The 17500-nt window shown below is 53.3% G+C and overlaps 1 protein-coding gene across 14 annotated transcripts in view; it reads left to right on the plus strand.

Annotated features, from left to right (window-relative positions):
- SCRIB (scribble planar cell polarity protein) overlaps positions 1–17500 on the plus strand; it is an 88972-nt gene that overhangs the window by 51181 nt on the left and 20291 nt on the right. For 6 of the 14 annotated variants that reach the window (XM_064154515.1, XM_064154522.1, XM_064154524.1 and 3 more), the window contains 11 exons: positions 2484–2738; positions 2981–3091; positions 3429–3605; positions 4028–4144; positions 4764–4952; positions 5442–5561; positions 5783–5839; positions 7715–7771; positions 8443–8526; positions 14570–14638; positions 16766–16816. In XM_064154515.1, the coding sequence (XP_064010585.1) occupies positions 2484–2738; positions 2981–3091; positions 3429–3605; positions 4028–4144; positions 4764–4952; positions 5442–5561; positions 5783–5839; positions 7715–7771; positions 8443–8526; positions 14570–14638; positions 16766–16816 (1287 nt within the window). Of the gene's footprint in view, positions 1–2483; positions 2739–2980; positions 3092–3428; positions 3606–4027; positions 4145–4763; positions 4953–5441; positions 5562–5782; positions 5840–7714; positions 7772–8442; positions 8527–12721; positions 13127–14569; positions 14639–16765; positions 16817–17500 lie in introns of those variants that run through there. The other 8 variants (XM_064154519.1, XM_064154529.1, XM_064154528.1 and 5 more) reach the window with 7 other exon arrangements.

The raw sequence follows: 17500 nt of genomic DNA on the forward strand, positions 1-17500 counted from the left end.
CTGCTGCCCTTCCTCATTCCCAGGTCAGACCATTAGGAAGGCTAAGTGCAGGTTCCAAACACCACAGACATGGATGGCCACAGGTCTACACGAGTAGAAAGGGGGACAGTGCCTTGAGAGGTACAAACACACACAGCTTTGCCCTCTTCCTACCCTCTGGTTTGAGGTTTGCTGGTGGAACACACCAACTTAGCTCACACCAGTGTTCATGTTTGCAGGGTCTTCAGCCTGCAGCCCAGGGCTCATATTCTTAAGGATTTTTGGTCAGGCCATGAACCTTTTCTCCAGTTCCTGGGCCAGCTGTTAGGTCTTTCCAAGTTTGGGATTCCTACCTGCTGGCTAGTCCCACTTGAATTTTGCCAGTAGATGTTGGAGACAACTCAGGATGGAGAGCCAGCTCACACAGGAATACAACCAGAGCTTGAGGGGCAGAGCAGAGCCTGGTGGTCATCAGGCACAGGGCTTGGCTGGACAGGCGTGCTGCACACACTGCCTGTACTCAGCCTCTTGTTCTCCAGTGTCTCCCCATCTCCAGTTTCCCATGCTTGTTCTTCCCCTTTTCTCCCTGGCCACTTTCCTTTCCCACCTCTGATCCTTCTGCTCATTCCCACAATCTCCCTTCAGACTCCCTGCTGAGGCTTGTTCTTCCCTACCAGAGCTATACTGCGAGCCCATAACAATCCTGGCTCTCAGGATTGGTGACCAAAGTCTTGGTCACACTTCTTCAGCATTGCCATGAGTCTGTAATGGTCCATCCATGAGGAACCTGAGTCTTGTCTCTGTTACCTGCCTTTTGTTAAGGTTTCTGCGCTCATGGCTAATTAATGAACTTACTGCTGTGTCTCAGCAGCCATTGCTGCATATCCTCAGCTATTTCTCTTCCCTGCTTGCCCCCACCTCCTTGTGGTGTCCCTGTGGGTGGTGCCAAAGGTGTCCCTTTGGGGTCAGCCCTCTGAATTGAGGTGGTGCTGTGGGGCTGAGAGCTTCCTGGCTTGCGCAGCATTGGGCTGCTTTGCCTGTCTTCTGCCAGCACACTTGATGGGGTGAGGCAGGTGGGGTGAGGTTTGTGGAGGGTCTGGACAGAGCTTCATCGGACTGCGTGCAGTCAGCTTTGCCTAGGAGCAGCTTTTCTTGGAAGAAGCTGGGGACTGGCTGGAGTATTTCTAGGAATCACATAGGGAGGAGTCAGGCTACAGAACCCAGCTGCTGTGACTGTTCAAGTCACCTTGTAGCTGTGTAAGCTGCTCAAGCTCCACCTCAGCAGCTGCTGTGTCCTCATTCTTCACTTAGGAAAGTTTCTGCAGAAGGCAGGGATAGAGACTTCTTAGTTTGCAGCTTTAGCTCTTTCACAGCAAGTTTTGTTCCTTTGGCAGTGTCCCGACTCAGCTCTCCTTGATGTTCTGTCCCTCATATTTCCAAGGAGAGCAGTCACAACCTTTCTGGTTCTTTGAGTTTCTAGGCAAGCTGTTTGAAACCTTGGGTTCATAGGCAGGACTCTGTGTGATGCCTGTGGGAGCAGCACATCTTAAACTACACTGGCTAAGTTCTGTGTGTGTGAAGGGTAAGGACACAGCTTTTCAGATGGGTTCTCTTCAGTGCTTTGCAGGAATGACATCACTGCTTCCCTGCATGTGCTGGAAGTGCCTCCTTGAAGCGTTTTGTCTTTCACTGAGATCACAAAATGACTGCAGCAGGATTCTTGAAGTGACTCTGCAGAGCATGTTGGCTAATGTTTCCTTGTCCAAAAGAGTTCTGGTTTTCCTTTTTTGTCAGCCAGTTGGCCCCTGTGGCACAGCAGGGTCCCTTTCTTAGTCTTTTTTAGCTGGCTCAAAGAGACATTTTCCCCAGACTGCTGTGACTTTGGTCAGCGTGAGTGAATGGCATCCTGGTGGGCAGTGGCAGGTCCTGTCACACATCAGATCATGCTCCTCAGTGCCTGTGTCTGGGCTTTGAGAGCCATTGATGAGGACAAAGGCAGTTGATGCTGTGGCACATCACTGACCTGTGGCATCACCTCTGGGAACTGCTGTTCTGACTTTTTCCCAGTTTGAGGTCTTTAGAGCTTTCCTCTTGGGCTGATTTGTTATGACCTACTGGAAAGCTGGAACATAAAGTCAAGCAGGAGTGACAGGGACCCTTCTAGTAAAGAGCGAGCCACAGCTCAGCCCAGGCAGTAGCCAGTTTTATAGTGCTCCAGGAGCATCATACTTGGTCTTCCTGGGCCCCTGCAGCATCCCTGATGCTGTCAGGGCTTGGAGATGTGCAGGGAAGGTGGGGAAGGGGCTGGTGAGCTATCTAGAAGAAGGATCCTGGTCAGGTAGGAACGAGCAAGGCCTGCATCCCTTTGCCAGATAGGAAGGAGTGGGTTAAGTGCCAATGTGCTGTGAGACAGGGGCTTTTGAGAAGGGACAGAGCAGACTGGGGCCCCAGGGGTGCTGGGCTGCGTGCTGGAGCAGGGTCTGACGCTGAGTTGGTCGTTCTAGATCAATGGGGTAGACATGACAGAAGCCAGGCATGATCAGGCCGTAGCGCTGCTTACCGCGGCCTCCCCCACCATCGTGCTGCTGGTAGAGCGAGAGGGTGCAGAGCCGCCCAGCGAGGGAGACGCAGCAGGCACCCCGCGGGCACGCATGCACTCCCCGCCGCCCCCCGCCCACGGGGACAGCCCACCCGAGGAGACACCCTCACTGCAAAGGAACCACCTCCCCAAGGGCCTGGAGGACCAGTACCCCATTGAGGTGAGTCTGCTGGGCTGTGGGCTCGTGCCAGCCTGGGCATTCTTCGTCTGGAATGTCAGCAGTGCTGTGGGGGGCTGGGCTGCTGTCACTGAGGCCTTGAGAAGTAATGAGGAACCCCCTTGTCCCCTCAGCACTTGCCTCGTGCTCACTCACCCAGAACCCCCTGCCTCCATGTTTTCCAGTGTTTGTGGTCCTCACGTTAGCCCTGTCTTCCCTCTGACTCTGCTTCTTGTTCCCTCCAGGAAATTCACCTTGTCAAAGCAGGTGGTCCCCTGGGACTCAGCATCGTAGGAGGCAGTGACCATTCAAGCCATCCATTTGGCATTCACGAACCAGGTGTCTTCATTTCCAAGGTAGAGTCTTGCAGGGCAACATCTGCGTTCCTCCAGAGCTCTTGTGAGAAAGCTCTCCTGTGGTCACAGTCGTGGGCAGAGCGATGGAAAAGCTGACCCAGGTTTGGTTCAGATGGGTGTGAGAGTTTGAGAACACTTCAGATGACACTTTAGAGCAGATCTTCCTTCATTCTCTGCCGGTGTTCACTGATGCCTTACCTCCTGGGGAGCTTTGATGCAGAAGGAGATGTCAAGACAGGCCTCAGAGGCTGTGGGAGAACAGCCTGTGCAGATGAGCAGTGTCTGCAAGGGGAGGTGACATTTCCTTCTCCAGCGTAACATCAGCGGTTCTTTGTAGGTCATTCCCCGTGGGCTGGCGTCGCGCAGCGGGCTCCGCGTAGGGGACAGGATCCTGGAGGTGAACAGCATTGACCTGCGCCATGCTACCCACCAGGAAGCAGTGAATGCCCTGCTCTCCAACACCCAGGAGCTGACCATGCTGGTGAGGAGAGATCCTCCACCACCTGGCATGCAGGTAGGCTCTGAGCACGAGACGTGGGGAGTGGTGCTCTCCTTTGTGGAGGAGTCACTTCTGAAGGCAGTTTGTATCTGGCTGGAAGTCTGGGGCTAGGACACAACCAAAGCCCTGGTTGGAATTCCATTCTTGTTGGTAGAATCCAGTCTGGTTTAAGTGTGCATTCATTTGAGGGCTGTGGAGGGTCTTTGGCTGTGCTCATGGTGATGCTGTGATCAGATCAGAATGAAGACCAGATCCGAAGGGCAGAGAGAGAGGGACAGAGTCTCATTAAAAGGAATAAACTGTGCTGCATGAGTGAAGGAAGGTTCCTTGGGTCCTTTTCAGAGTATGTAGAGTCTGGCCAGTTACTAGGAGTGTTTCCTTAACAGTTCCAGTCTCATCTTGACCCAGAGACAATGAGACCTTTTCTGTGTTTCCAGGAAATATGCATTGAGAAAGCTCCAGGGGAAAAACTGGGCATCAGCATCCGGGGTGGAGCAAAAGGTCACGCTGGAAATCCGTTTGATCCTACTGATGAAGGCATCTTCATTTCTAAGGTACCAGAGACGTAGCTGTAGCTTGGTCGCATGTGAGGCCTACCAGGGGCTCCTCTGGTCCCTATGTGGTTTGTTCATTGCACTCTCTCTGCTTTTCACTGTGTGCATCAGTTCTGGAGTGTTCTCCATCCCCTGGAGGAGGCCCATCTGTTTCCTTTCATATTTCCTCCTCTACAGCATCTACAAAATTTCTCCTTTGTGACTCCAGTCTCTGCCAGACAGACAGTGAAGAGCCTTTGTGCCTCCTTCACCAATATCCACAAAAAAACATCCCTGTGCTTGCATTTCCTGAATCCTAGAGGGGAGAGCTTGCTTACTTAACCTGCCTCCCTGACAAAGCAGGGGCAGTTTCTTTTCCGTGGGACAACACTTCTCAGCTACAGACTTTTTATCTGCTTTAAGACATTTCCTGTTTTCTCTTCCACACCCTCCCTGCTCTCCCTTTTCCACCCTCTCCATAAGCACCTGCAGGTACTTTTAGATGCTCTCCCTGATGCCTCAGCTTTTTTCCCTCTTCCGTTGGTATGCTGCTCTCTCACTCCTTCCTGCTGGTCCCCGTGCTCTCTGATCCGCTCCTGCCTCTCGAGGTGGCATCTCAATTGCTCCTGCTTTGTTCTAGGTGAGCTCCTCGGGGGCTGCAGCCCGGGATGGCCGCCTGAAGGTGGGCATGAGGATCCTAGAGGTAAACCACCAGAGCCTGCTGGGAATGACCCACACGGAAGCTGTGCAGATCCTGCGCAGCGTGGGCGATGCGCTGCTTGTGCTGGTCTGTGACGGCTTCGACCCCAAGGCTGCAGCTGCCATCGAGGTGAGAGCTCGTGTGTCAGGTGCCCTCATGGTGACCAGCACCTTGAGGAGTTCACCTCTCTTTTCACAGGAGATTGCTGGATCTTTACAGCCTTTATTTTTGGGGGATTGGTTGGAGTTTTATTTGAGGTCTCAGATTCCAAAGTCTGGTTTCTCACTCTATGAACTGGAGGTGGTTGCCAGTTCTTAGAAGCAATTTTATGTCTTCTCAGCTTTCTTCTTTCAAGGCTAGACAGCTAAACTTTTTTCTACTAGCATGAGTTTCCTGTCCCTTCTTATCTTACCCCCTTTCTGTACCTGTTTCCATGTAAATTCATCTTCCTTAGACTTCAAGTTCCTTGAGTAACTGACAGCTGAAATCAGGTTTCAAGTTGTGAAAGAGTTGACTTGCCCAGGGTCATTCTGTGTGTCTGGGAGGCCAGGCTGTGGAGTTCTTTCTGTGACACACAGTAGGTGTCCTCCACATTTTGTGACTTTCTTTGTTTTGTAGATGTCCCCAGGAATTATTGCAAACCCTTTTGCTGCTGGTATTGGGCGCAAGAACAGTCTGGAAAGCATCTCTTCTATTGACCGGGATTTAAGCCCTGAAGAACTGGAGATCCTGCAGAAGGTGGGTGCTGTGGCCAGGAGGATGTTACAGAGTGGAGACACCAAGTGTCTCCCTTGGTGCATCGACTCTGCAGCATAATGGGCAGTGGACTTCCTTTCCATGGGATCAGCAGGTCCCAGCACTTTCATCAGGACAAGACTCTGAAGTCCTCAGGAGGTTATAGGTGCTCCCAGCAGAGAGAGAGCATTGGGTGAAGTGGCTCTAACTTTGATCTCTCCTAGGAGATGGAAATGGTGAGAGAAGCAACTCAGTGGGAGAGAGAAGAAATGGAGAAAGTGGTGAGAGCATTTTCGTGTAGCAGAATCTGTCCTTGGCAGAGCCCTGAGGAAAATGCCACAGATTGTCCCTGCCCAGTCAGTTCTGGGGGCTTTGGACCTTCCTTCTCCCTAGCACCGCTCGGTTGCTCCAGCTGCTCTTTGGCTTTGCGCTGCCTTCTCAGGGCCTTCTCTGGTGGTCCTCCTCTGCTGGTCACAGCTTGGTTACCTCCTGGTTCTTTCTGGCCAAGTTGCAGCTCTGAGAGTTAGCTTGGACATCCCACGCTGAATCTGCTCTGTCAAGAGCCAGGATGAGAACACAGAGGTGCCCTGAGCTGAAGAAGTGGCTCTGTTGACATCCTTCACAGTGGACATCCACATTTTTCTGATGTGTTAGAAGAATTCTTTTTGGGCACTATTTCAGCCTTTCACTGAGTCAAGCCCCTTGAGGACTTGTGTGTTCTTCTTCTCCCTCTTAAAGCTGTAGTTTAGTCAATCAGCTTCTTTCAGAAGATGAGAGCCATGAAAGTCTCCAGTGCTGTCAGCTGGGAGCCTGCCCTGGCAGACAGAAATGGGTCCCTTTTGCAGTGTTCCTCCAGGCTTCCAGCTGAGGGGCACCCAGTGTTTCTCTGAGTTCTTTTTCATTTGCCACCTCACCTGAGTGTAGTTACCCTGGGAATTCTGGACAGAGGTGATCTCTAGAATTCAGTTACCACTTCAGGTTTTGCCTGGTTTTGACCAGACAGTGGCACAGGCTGTGAGGGGACAGAGTGGTGGGCAGGAGCCTGGCCATGTGATCTGCCATGCACCTGGAGTGTCATTAAATAACCTCTGTTTGTATTTCACATTTACGTTGCCCTGCCTCTGTCAGGGCCTACAGTGTGCTCTGCAGGGCATAAATTCACAGATAACTGAGGCAGAGGGACAAAAGGGTTCAGGGTGCTGCAGCTTCCCTTTGGAAGCTTTGCTAGCCCACGGCTTCTGCTGACATCAGCACTCTCAGGAGGAAGGCAAGGGCTTTCTGTCCCAAGTGTCTGCAGGGTGCTCTGATGGTGTTTGGGATCTATGCTTACGTGGGAGTTCTTCCAGTGGAATGACTTTACAGTCATCTCCAGCCTGATGTAGCTGAAGATGTCTTTGCTCGTTGCAGGGAGGTTGGACAAGATGACTTTAAAGGTCCCTTCCAGCCTACAGAAGCTATGAAGTATAAATGCACAGAAGTAATTCTTTAGGACAAGTGGCACCTTAATACCTTTGTCCTGCAGCAGGGGAGCAGGCCTATAGCTGGGGCTGCTCACTTTAGTCACTTGGTCACTCTCACAACGTTCCTGTGACGTCTGAGAGCTGACCAGCTGGTGGAAGCCCTGAGTCTTTTGGCTGCAGTACTCCTAACAAGCATGTGATATTTTTAGGTCATTTTCCTTGGTGACAACCAGGCCCATGCTCTGTAGATCTCCTCTTCCATTCCTTTCCAGCCTCTCCAGTCTGTGCTCTCAAAATATCTCTTCCAGCAGTAAGCCATCTTCTCCTTTCCTGTCGTGGTGATGTAGCTTATGCTTGGGTGAAGCTTGAACTCCCTTGGCTTTTCCCCAGGATGGACCCTGCTGATGAGGATCTTAAGAGACTTCTCTTTTCACCTCATCTGGTGATACCCTGGCTTGTGTTGGGCAGGGTGTCTGTTCCTGTCCTGCTGATGCTCAAACTCATGTAGAGTTCAAGCTCCTTCTTCCCCAGATCCAAGCTAGATGCTGGGTTTCTGCTCACCCTCTCCTGTTGCCAGTGCTGTTCATGCTCCTCTGTCCCCTCTGGGGTTACTCCCAGCATGGTCCTGACCTCTTTCCCTCTCTCTTTGCCTGTGCTACTTGGATGCTGCTCTGACTCTGTCCTGTCTCGTGGAAGGAGTGGATGCGTAGGGAGCGGGAGGCAGCCACACAGCAGCTTGAGGAGGAGGCAGAGGTGAGGAGCATGATGGGAGGGTTGGAGAGTCGCAGAAAAGGGACACAACTGTATCTGAAGGCTGGAGAAATGTCCCCATAACTTCTGGTTTTCACTGTCCCTACCCTCTAGAAGACTTGGCATTTAGGTGTAAGAGGAGATACCAGAAATGGAGAAGCCTATGATGTGGTTGAGGAAGGGCTGGTGAAAGAGCCATGGCTAGAGTTAGAAACACAGACAAGTGCAGATGGGAAGCGAAATCAGATGTAATTAGACCCTGTGAGTCAAGACTGAGAGCAGACAGTGGAGAGGATCCACTCTCAAATGTCTCCAGGTCCAGGCTAGAAATCTTTCTGGGCGCTATTTGGAGAAGACTGGCATGTACCTCATGTTCTCCTCTGCTCCTCTCTGGAGTGAGTGTGTGCACATAGGGCAGGAGGAGTGGTGGGGGTCTGTGCACTGGTAGGTGACTGAGGGCCCACTGACGTGTTCTCTGCTCAAGCCTGGCTGCCTCATGGCTCCTCATGGTTGCTCGTTTCCAGGCTGTGGGTGCTTTCTGCGTAGTTTGGAGATGAGGACTTGGTTACTGTTGGGGATGGTTTCCTTTTAATTGCTCTTTCTGATGTAGTTGACTTCTGTGCTGATCTTTCCTGCTGTTTGTGTCTTTTTGCTCCCCACCTGGCCCTCTGCAGAACATGACCAGTGAACCTCTGAGGCTGGACTATCGGACCCTGGCTGCTTTGCCCAGCAGTGGCCTGCAGAGAGTCAATCGCAGCGTAAGTGAGGGGCTGTGCAGGTGGGGCTCACTGCCTGGGGGGGATGTGGGTGTGCTGGGATCTGCCCTCTCCTGGGCCCTGTGGTGGACTTGAACACTGTAACAGGAGATGGCCACAAAACGATTAACGAAAATGAGGAGAGCAGAGAGCCAGGCCACTTCCATTTTGGAGAGGGAAGTAACCTGTGGCTCCAGGGAGACCTTATTGTGGCCTGTCAGTACTTAGAAAGGTCTGTAAGAGTCATAAAACTGTTTTAGCTGGGAAAGACCTCTGAGATCAAGTCCAGCTGTCAACCCAACACCACTGTGGCCTTTAAACCACATCCTGAAGTACCATGTGGAGGCAGCGAAGTGGGAGATGCTCTGTCCCTGGAAGCATTCCAGGTTAAGTTGGATGGGACCCTAAGCAGTCTGTTCTAGTTGGAAGTGTCCCTGCTCAGTTCAAGCGGTTGGGCTGGATGAGCTTTAAGGGTTCCCCCTCATCCTGGTGCATGAACAGGAGCGGGCAGGGGACTTAACATGGGAGGAAGATTCCTCCTGACCTAGGGGGTGACAGCTCTGTGTGCACAGGTTAGCTGTGAACTCCTTGTGGGGTGGTGTTTAGGAAGGGGGGAGTGATGCAGAGTGCTGACACTGGAAGTATTAAAGTCGAGATGCACCCGGGACTGTAGAAGGTGTCAGTGACTGTGCCTTAGCCTGGATACAGCTCTGGCTGCTCCTGTCCCTGTGACTCTGATGTGCAGTGGTAACTCAGCCCAGAGAAAATCCAGATTTCACAAACCTGTTGGGTGTCAAAGTCCTCTGTCTCCCCTCTGGTGTCTGAAATTGCACTTCACCCCTCCATCTGTGCTTCCTTTGGTCACCTTTTATCTCCTTGCCTTGTACATGCCTATTCCAGTAGGTTTCTGCCTGTTCCTCACACATCCTCAGTCTTTCTGTCCATTCCTTTCCCCTTCTTGCAGCAAGGGCACCCTGGGCACCCTTTGCTGCCATCTTCAGCTCCTGTGTTCCCATCCTCTTGTTCCAGGGACATCTTTTTACCTGTACTATCTCCATTTTATTCCTCCTAGCCAGGTCTCCCCTCCTACTCACCTGTCCTCTCGTTGCCTTCAGGCCATCTTTTTGGGAGCCCTGCTCTGGCTTGTTTAGTTCTTCCCCATGCTCCCCAGCTTTGGGGATTTCTCTGCTGGCTCTTGCCCCGGAGGAGTCTTCTCAGGGAAAGACTGGACCTATTTTTAGGATCTCTTGGTGTAAGCTGGCAGCTGGAGGGGCAGAGAGGCCAGCCCCGTGCCGGCAGCTGTCCCTCTGCTGTTCAGCCCTGATGTGGTGGGAGCAGAGCAGTGCTGGGGCCCTCTGCAGCCCCTCTCTGGCTGGGAGTGCCTGGCGCTGGAACGCGGGGCGGGCAGGCTGGAATGCCGCCGGGATCTGCGGCTATAAATGGCCCCTTCCGGGGAAGGGCTGCTTGGTGCCCACGTTTAGCCTGTTCCAGCTGTCATTTGCCCAGCCCTGTCTCTGCTCTGGTCGAAAGGCCATCTCTGCCTGGCTGGGCAGTGCAGGAGGTGTGGGCTTCGGGGGCAGTCAGGTTCTGCTTGCCTTTAGGAGCTGCACCAGCCTGGTGGTGACAGCCTGGCAGCCCTGGGCCAGCCCAGCCAGCAGGAGAGCAGTCCCACGGTGTTCTTCTCCTTCTTCCTGACTCTACGCCTCACCACATGAGAACTTTCTCACTGGGCACATCCTGTTCTCTGCAGTGTCCAGGTATCTTTTGTTGTGGTGTAGGTCCCTGCAGGGGAGCCACAAGACCTGCTGCTCTCCACACCACTTGACCGGGAGGTTTAGTTAATTAGGAGGTATTAGGTTGGACTCGATCTCAGAGGTCTTTTCCATCCTGGTTAATTCTGTGATTCTGTAGTGCTGTGAGGTGCAAACCTCCCTCCTAGATTGCTGGTGGAATTTGTCATGAGGACGCCGAGAACTGCCCCTAAAGGAGGGGTCTGGGCTTGATCTGCACTGCTGTGTGTCTTGTGGCAGCAAGATCTAACAGAGGCTGAGGTGCCAGCCCCGTCTGAGTGTTTGCTTTTAAAACCCCAACTGAAAATTCCAGTTGAGAGCTGCACTAGAACACTGATCTTGGTGATGTCCTCCAGCTGTGCCAGCCTCTTGGCACCTTGATGTCTGCTGAGTCCCAGCAGGCTGCAGGCTTTGGACACTGCTGTCACTGTGGTCGAGCTGCTGCTCAGGGCTGTGTCCTCTGCAGAGCACAGACTTGAAGCCTGTGAATGGCTGCCTCCGGCCACAGCAAAACACTGAGGATCCAGTTTTGCTTTCTGGGCTGTGAGATGTGGAGGAGACCTGGCAGCTTTCAGTAGCTGTCACCAGGATTACTGTGCACATTCCAGTCTGCGTCTGTTTTCTCCAGTTTCTGGCCTTTGGTTCTTGCTCTGGGCTCGTTCGTTAGCTTGAGACTTAGATTTGTTTTGGTCTTGAGGGCAAAGCAATGGATTGTTTCCTCTACACTTGCCTTGGAGCATGAAGAATGAGACATGATTGTCCTGCCTACTGGAACAGGGAGTGACAGGGCAGGGCTGTGAAAGGCCAAGATCTTTGCCTGCCCAAAATAGAAGTTGCTGCTTGTCTGGTAAAAATAGCTGAGTGTGGGGCAGGGGAGCGAGGTGTCCTGCGCTGGGACGTGCCACTGCGCAGGGGCTGATGGAGCTCAGTGCCAGTCATGTCCGTGGGAGCTCAGTGCTAGTCCCCAGGGATGGTTTGGCTTTATGCAGTCTTAGTGAGATGCCGTCTCCACGGTGCCCTGAGAGCGTTGATTACTTTTGCCCTTTGTGCCAAGCAAAGCAGGCCTCAGTGGTGGGATCCACCTGGAGCCAGGGTTGGTTGGTGTTGGTGCTGCTCTGTGTGGCATGGGAAGGTGGCAGTGGTGTTGGAGAAGCTGGCTGCAGGATCCCCAAGCCCAGTTCGTGGTGTTGGGTTGCTGGCAGTGTTTTCATTGTAGCATCCCCAGAGAGCAAGTGCTGCTCCTGGAGGAATGTTCTGCCTGCCGTGACTTTGTGTCAGTGTAGCTCTTGCTGACATAGTTGGTGGCACTGGGAAGAGAGGGTTGGAATGTGGGGGTCTTTGTTGGGATTTTTTTACATTGGGAAGTCACATTCCTACAACAGCAGAATTCCTAAGGGCTCCACTGTCTGAAGAAATACGATCCAAGGCAGGGCTCTACCAACCGCTGCTTTAGGTTTGGTTGGGGTTGAGGGGTTAGGGGAGGGCCTCAGGAATTCCTGAGCCTCTCAGCTGCCTACCCAGCCCTAAGAGCTATTTTGGTGAGTGCTGCCATGACACAGGAGCTGGAGAATGTGCTCTGAGCAAAGAGGTCTTTCTGCTCCCCAGCAGGCTCTTGGATAGGAGGAGGTTTGACCATTGCTGTCTGGTTATCTCTCTTTCCCTGGAGAAGGCTTTGGCTGGGATTACAAACTCTCTTTCGCAGCATTAGAAGAGGAAGGTCAGTGGATGGGTGCAGCTGAGCCGAGGCAGAAATGGGGCTCTGCTTTAGCCCACCTTTGGCTGGAGTGCTCCAGGGGTCTGTGCTCTGTTGGCTGATGTTTGGCTGTTACTGATGGGGTGATGTGATGAGGTGGGGCCACAGGGGTATATCTGCACTTGCAAGAGTGATGGGGTTGCCTGGAGTGGGTGCTGTGGTGACAACTGGGCCTGCAAGCTGCTGCCTGGAGGGAAGGTGGGAGGTGTTCCTCTGCTGGAGCTACTTGAGAGGGTGCTGGGGTGAGAGGTGATGCTTGGCCAGGTGCTGGTGGAGCTGAATTGAGAATGTGCTGCAATGAGATGGGGGAGGACATGTGCTGGACAGTCAGTTTGCAAGAGAGCAGCAGTGTGCTGGTGAGCTCCTGGAGTGCAGCCTGGGACTTGTGTGAGAGCTGGAGAAGTGCAGGGAGTGTGCTTGTGCCTGTCAGCTGCTCTTGGATGGACTGCTTGTGGACAGCAAGGTCTTCCCTTGGAAGCAGCATTTGGGACCAGGAGAGATTGGTGGTGGAGCAGAGGGAAGGGATGGTGTTGTGGGCACTGGTTAGGGGATTTCTTCTCTGTCCTTCAGCATCAGCATCTTCTCTGTGTTTTCTCCCTCCTCTCCTCTGCTGTCTTCTCCTGATTGCTCTCTGATCCTTTTCTCTTCCTCTCAGCTTGCTCAGTGTGATAAGGTCAGCTCCAGCATGGAGGGGGACTGCACTCTGCTGGCTCTGCCCGTGGCACAGGACAGCCGGGAGCCGTGCCCAGATCCAGCCGTGGGCCCAGCCGTCAGGAACGTGCCCGGGCTGCCTCAGGACCCTACCCAGCTTGGCACCAGCAGGGCAGAAAAGCCCCAGCTGGACAAAGAGGATCCCACAGGTTGCCCCTTGCCCCAGCACCAGCTGCCAGAGACGCCTGAGCAGGAGGAGTGTTTGGTGGACTCTCAGCCCATCCTCTTCAGTGAGAACCCCTTTGTGGTGGCCAACCGCAGGGGCAAGGCAGCAGGCAAGGCGTGCCTGGGGGGCCCGCCCCTGGGCTATGGCAGGGGGGGAGTGCTGAAGACCAACCTTTACTCCAAGGCAAGCTCCCAGCATGTGTGTGTGGCATGCAGGCACCAGCTACAGCCTCCTGCCCGCTACTAACCCCTGGTCTGCTTGTAGGGCTTGTAGGGTGAGAGGGAAGGGACTGAAGCTTGAGGAGGGCATATTTAGACTGGAGACTATTAAGAAATTCTTTACAGTGGGTGATGAGCCCCTGGAACAGGTTGGCCAGGGAGGTTGTGGCTGCTCCCATATTGCAAGTCAAAGGTGTGGTTTGGACTATTATAGATGCCCAGGCTTAGAGTTCAGAAGATCAGATCAGCACTGATCACACAGCACCAACCCTTTCTGAGATGAGCTTTCATGCCAGGTCAACTACTGTGTCAGTCTGGAGGTGGGTGTCACAGGTAGCTGGAGCTAATCTTGCTCTATGTCACTGTCAGAATGGATCAGTTCTGCTGCATACATGTTCTCCCCAAAGGGAGCAGCTCTGTGTCAAGAGCAGGCATGGAGCTGAGTGAAGTCCACCAAAAGTAGTGCTGTAGAGCAGCACTCCTTGGTTGGTAAATCTGCATGTGCTGGCACAGGGGAGACTTGGGTAGCTGTAGCCAGAAGCAGAGTGGGCAGGAAGGGTGGCAGTAAGTCAGTTGGCAGTGACATGTTTTCTATCCTGGAGTGCTGGGAGAGATCAGATGTTTTCTGTGCTCCAGGGTAAGGTTTGGATCACAGCTGCTGGCTTGGTCAGTAGAGATGCAATTGCCCATGGCTGACTTGAATCCAGTTAACCAGGTTCACAAGTGCATGGGCATGGTGTTGGTAATTGTGGAACCCTGCAGTTGCTTAAACAGTTCTCTGAATCCCAAATGATTTCTCTTCATCTTTAGGCATCTAAAGTATGTTTTATATTGTGCTCCTTAATCCTCTCAAGAGGCTGCAGGTGGTGACTGAGACTCTGCTGCTGGGGCTGGCTGGTGATCTTGGGTTCCTCTGGAAGTAATGAGAGCCAGGCCTTTCCTATGCTGTGGGCCACTCCTGGAGGTCTTGCCAGAAGACCAGCTCCTGTGGGTGTGGCTAGGGATGCATCTTGTGTCCCTTGGGGGAGGCTTTTTTTCCCAGGAGGTTTGTCCAAACTGGCTCAGTCCACTGAAGACAAAAGAGACGTTGGGGAGAGGGTTCCTGGGGATGTCACACAAGGCAGAAGGCTCTAACCCAGCTGTGTTGGTCTGGCAGGACACCTGGATGTGACCTCTGTTCCAGGGTTTAATGTCCCCCTCTTGCTGTTTCCAGCACATCTGGCAAGTTTCTGCCATGGCACAGCTGCTGTTGGGCCCAGTGCTGACTGCTCCCCTGCAGTGAGGTGGCCCTTGGCTGGCTCCAGGCTGGATGTCCCTGGTGTCCTTGCCTCGTGGTGTCACTGTTAAGGGAGAGGCAGGGAAGCTGTTGCTGTGCAGTAACTGTCAAGCTTTGTCTGCTCTCTTTCAGGCTCTTGTGGGCGAGGCTGGCACAGGAAGTTCCAGGCGTGAAACCCCCTTTTCTCCTGGCACCCAGCAGGTGAGACTGGCTCCAGCATAGGCAGTGTGGGGAGAGGGAGTGTGGCATGGTGCCAGGACAGGGAGAGGAGGCTAAGAGTGAGTCCCACCTTTGAAAGAGGGTGGGCTGTCCATCACAGGGGGCAGTGTGAGAGCTGGGTGGCAGAGCTCTGCTCCTCCGAATGTCTTGGAGACACCGGAGCAGAGAGCTGGTCACAGACTGGAGGTCACTGCTCTGAGGGGTGGCTTCATCTGGAGAATGATGAGCAGCCACTGTGGAGTGGCAGTGGTCTGGCTTCCCTGAGCATGGTGTCACCAGTGCCTCATACAGAGACTCCTTCACTCTGGTCGCTCACAAGAGATGGGAAAGTCAGGACTTGGGAGCCATTTGGGGCACCTTTGCTGCTTGATTCCCCTCATTTTGCCTGAGACGTGCATCAGCTCTTCTGAAGAGAGCTGAAGTATCCTACAGCAGACAACTGTAGGTTCACCCACCCTTAGGGAATGGTTTTCTCAAAACTGGTTGGTTAGAGGCCAGCCCTCACTCTGGTGAGAAGTTCTTTATGTCTTACAGCTTTTGATTGTTCTAGCATTACCTGTTGTCACCAACTGTTTACAGCATCACCTGTTCTCATACCAGCTCTGAGCTTTTCTCTCTTGCCAGCTCTTTGGTTTCACTCTCATCCCATGGCAGTCACAAGTTAGTTGAGGCTTTTAAGGGCAAATGCTCCCAATTTTTTTTTCCAGTTGGGGAAGAGGAGATTTAGATGGGATGTTAGGAACAAGTTCTTTACCGTGAGGGTGGTGGAACACTGGGCCAGGTTGCCCAGGGAGTGAGTTGAGGCCTCATCTCTGAAGATATTCAAGGTTGGGCTTAACAAGGCTCTGAGCAACCTGATGCAGTGGAGGATGTCCCTGCTGACTGCAGGGGTTTGGACAAGATGGCCTTTGGAAGTGCCTTTCAACCCAGTCTGTGATTCTCTGTTACTGTTTTTTATATCAGGGGGCTGGAATGGCTTGCCAGTGGGACTTGTCCTCTCTCTTTAGTCACTTTGAGCCTCTTGTGTTCCTTTGAAGTGCAACATCTCCACAGCATTTCTCTTGGGTTTTCTCTCTGTTCAGAGCTGTACTAAGAGAGATTCTATCAATTCCTCAGAGATTCACAGCCCATTTCGTTACTTTATTTTAGCCTTTTAAGGTCTTCAGCAGGTTTGTTCACTGCGTTCCTTTGAGACTAGGGTCTGTAGAACCATAGAATGACTGGGGCTGGAAGGGACCACCAAAGGCCATCTAGTCCAACCCTCCTGCAGTCAGCAGGGACAGCCTCCACTAGATCAGGTTATTCAGAGTGTTATTGAGCCTGACCTTGAATATCTCCAGGGATGGGGCCTCAACTACCTCCCTGGGCAACCTGTTCCAGTGTTCCACCACCTTCATATGTTATTTTGATGGCTTTTCTTCCTTACTTGTTCCGTGGCTGTTACCAGTTAGTGACAGTGGCAGAGCTGCCCTAGAAGGTGCCTTGGTGTCTTGCTGGTGGCAAGGGTTTTCAGCCCTGCTCTCTGTACCTGAGCTTTCTATCACACTTAGATAATCTAACTCTTTTTGAAGCAGAACCTTCCACAGCTGTCTGTATCTGGCAGATTTCATTCTCTCTGGACAGCGTGACACGAAGTGAAGCAGGTCCAACAGGTCATGCTGAAGGCCACAGAGCACTCAACCAGGTGGTTACTCCAGAGTAGAGATTCCCAGGAGCTGCATTTCCTATTCTCTGCCATCTGTTTTTAGTGTAGACTCTTTGGCTTTACAGCCCAGCCAGAGTTCGTGGGCTTGTTCCAGAGAATTCCTGAGGGAAGATGGATCCTTTGTGCCGAGGCTGCTGTCAGGATAGGTCTTGCCTGACCTCGGGTTCTTCAAGCTTCTGGTGGGGGAGGAGGAAGAAGCAGGGAGGAAGGAGGTGCTCATGGAGGGTCTGTGTATGTGCCGCTGAGGGCAGAGTGGCTTCCTTCGTGGGGACAGCAGCAGCTCTGGGTGACTGCAGCCCCTGTGCTGGGAAAGGTACTTGTCTCAGCCTCTCCACGGCAAACACAGTCTCTTCCTTTTCTCTCCCACTCTCTGCACGGTCCTCCCTGGCACTGCCCCTCTCCAGATGCCGGCAGCCCCTCGGCCAGCCCCCATTCCAGGCAGGGAGACCCGCTTTGTAAGTGCCCACTGGTGTGCAGTGTGCCAGCCCCTGCTAGGCAGGGAGACCTGCTTTGGAAGTGCCCGCTGGTGTGCAGTGTGCCAGCCCCTGCCAGGCAGGGAGACCTGCTTTGGAAGTGCTCGCTGGTGTGCAGTGTGCCAGCCCCTGCCAGGCAGGGAGACCTGCTTTGGAAGTGCCCGCTGGTGTGCGGTGTGCCAGCCGCTGCCAGGCAGGGAGATCCACTTTGGAAGTGCCTGCTGCTATGTGGTGTACCAGCCCTTGCCTGGCAGGGAGACCTGCTTTAGAAGTGCCCACTGACGTGCAGTGTGCCAGCCCCTGCTGCGCATGGAGACCTGCTTTGGAAGTGCCCACTGATATATGGTGTGCCAGCCCCTGCCTGGCAGGGAGACCTGCTTTAGAAGTGCCCACTGATATATGGTGTGCCAGCCCCTGCCTGGCAGGGAGACCTGCTTTGGAAGTGCGCACTGGTGTGCAGTGTGCCAGCCCCTGCCAGGCAGGGAGACCTTGCTTTGGAAGTGTGCACTGGTGTGCAGTGTGCCAGCCCCTGCCAGGCAGGGAGACCTTCCTTTGGAAGTGCGCACTGGTGTGCAGTGTGCCAGCCCCTGCCAGGCAGGGAGACCTTCCTTTGGAAGTGCCCGCTGGTGTGCGGTGTGCCAGCCGCTGCCAGGCAGGGAAATCCAC

Source organism: Pogoniulus pusillus, chromosome 14, assembly GCF_015220805.1.
Source record: "Pogoniulus pusillus isolate bPogPus1 chromosome 14, bPogPus1.pri, whole genome shotgun sequence".
In the NCBI taxonomy this organism is placed as follows: domain Eukaryota; kingdom Metazoa; phylum Chordata; class Aves; order Piciformes; family Lybiidae; genus Pogoniulus; species Pogoniulus pusillus.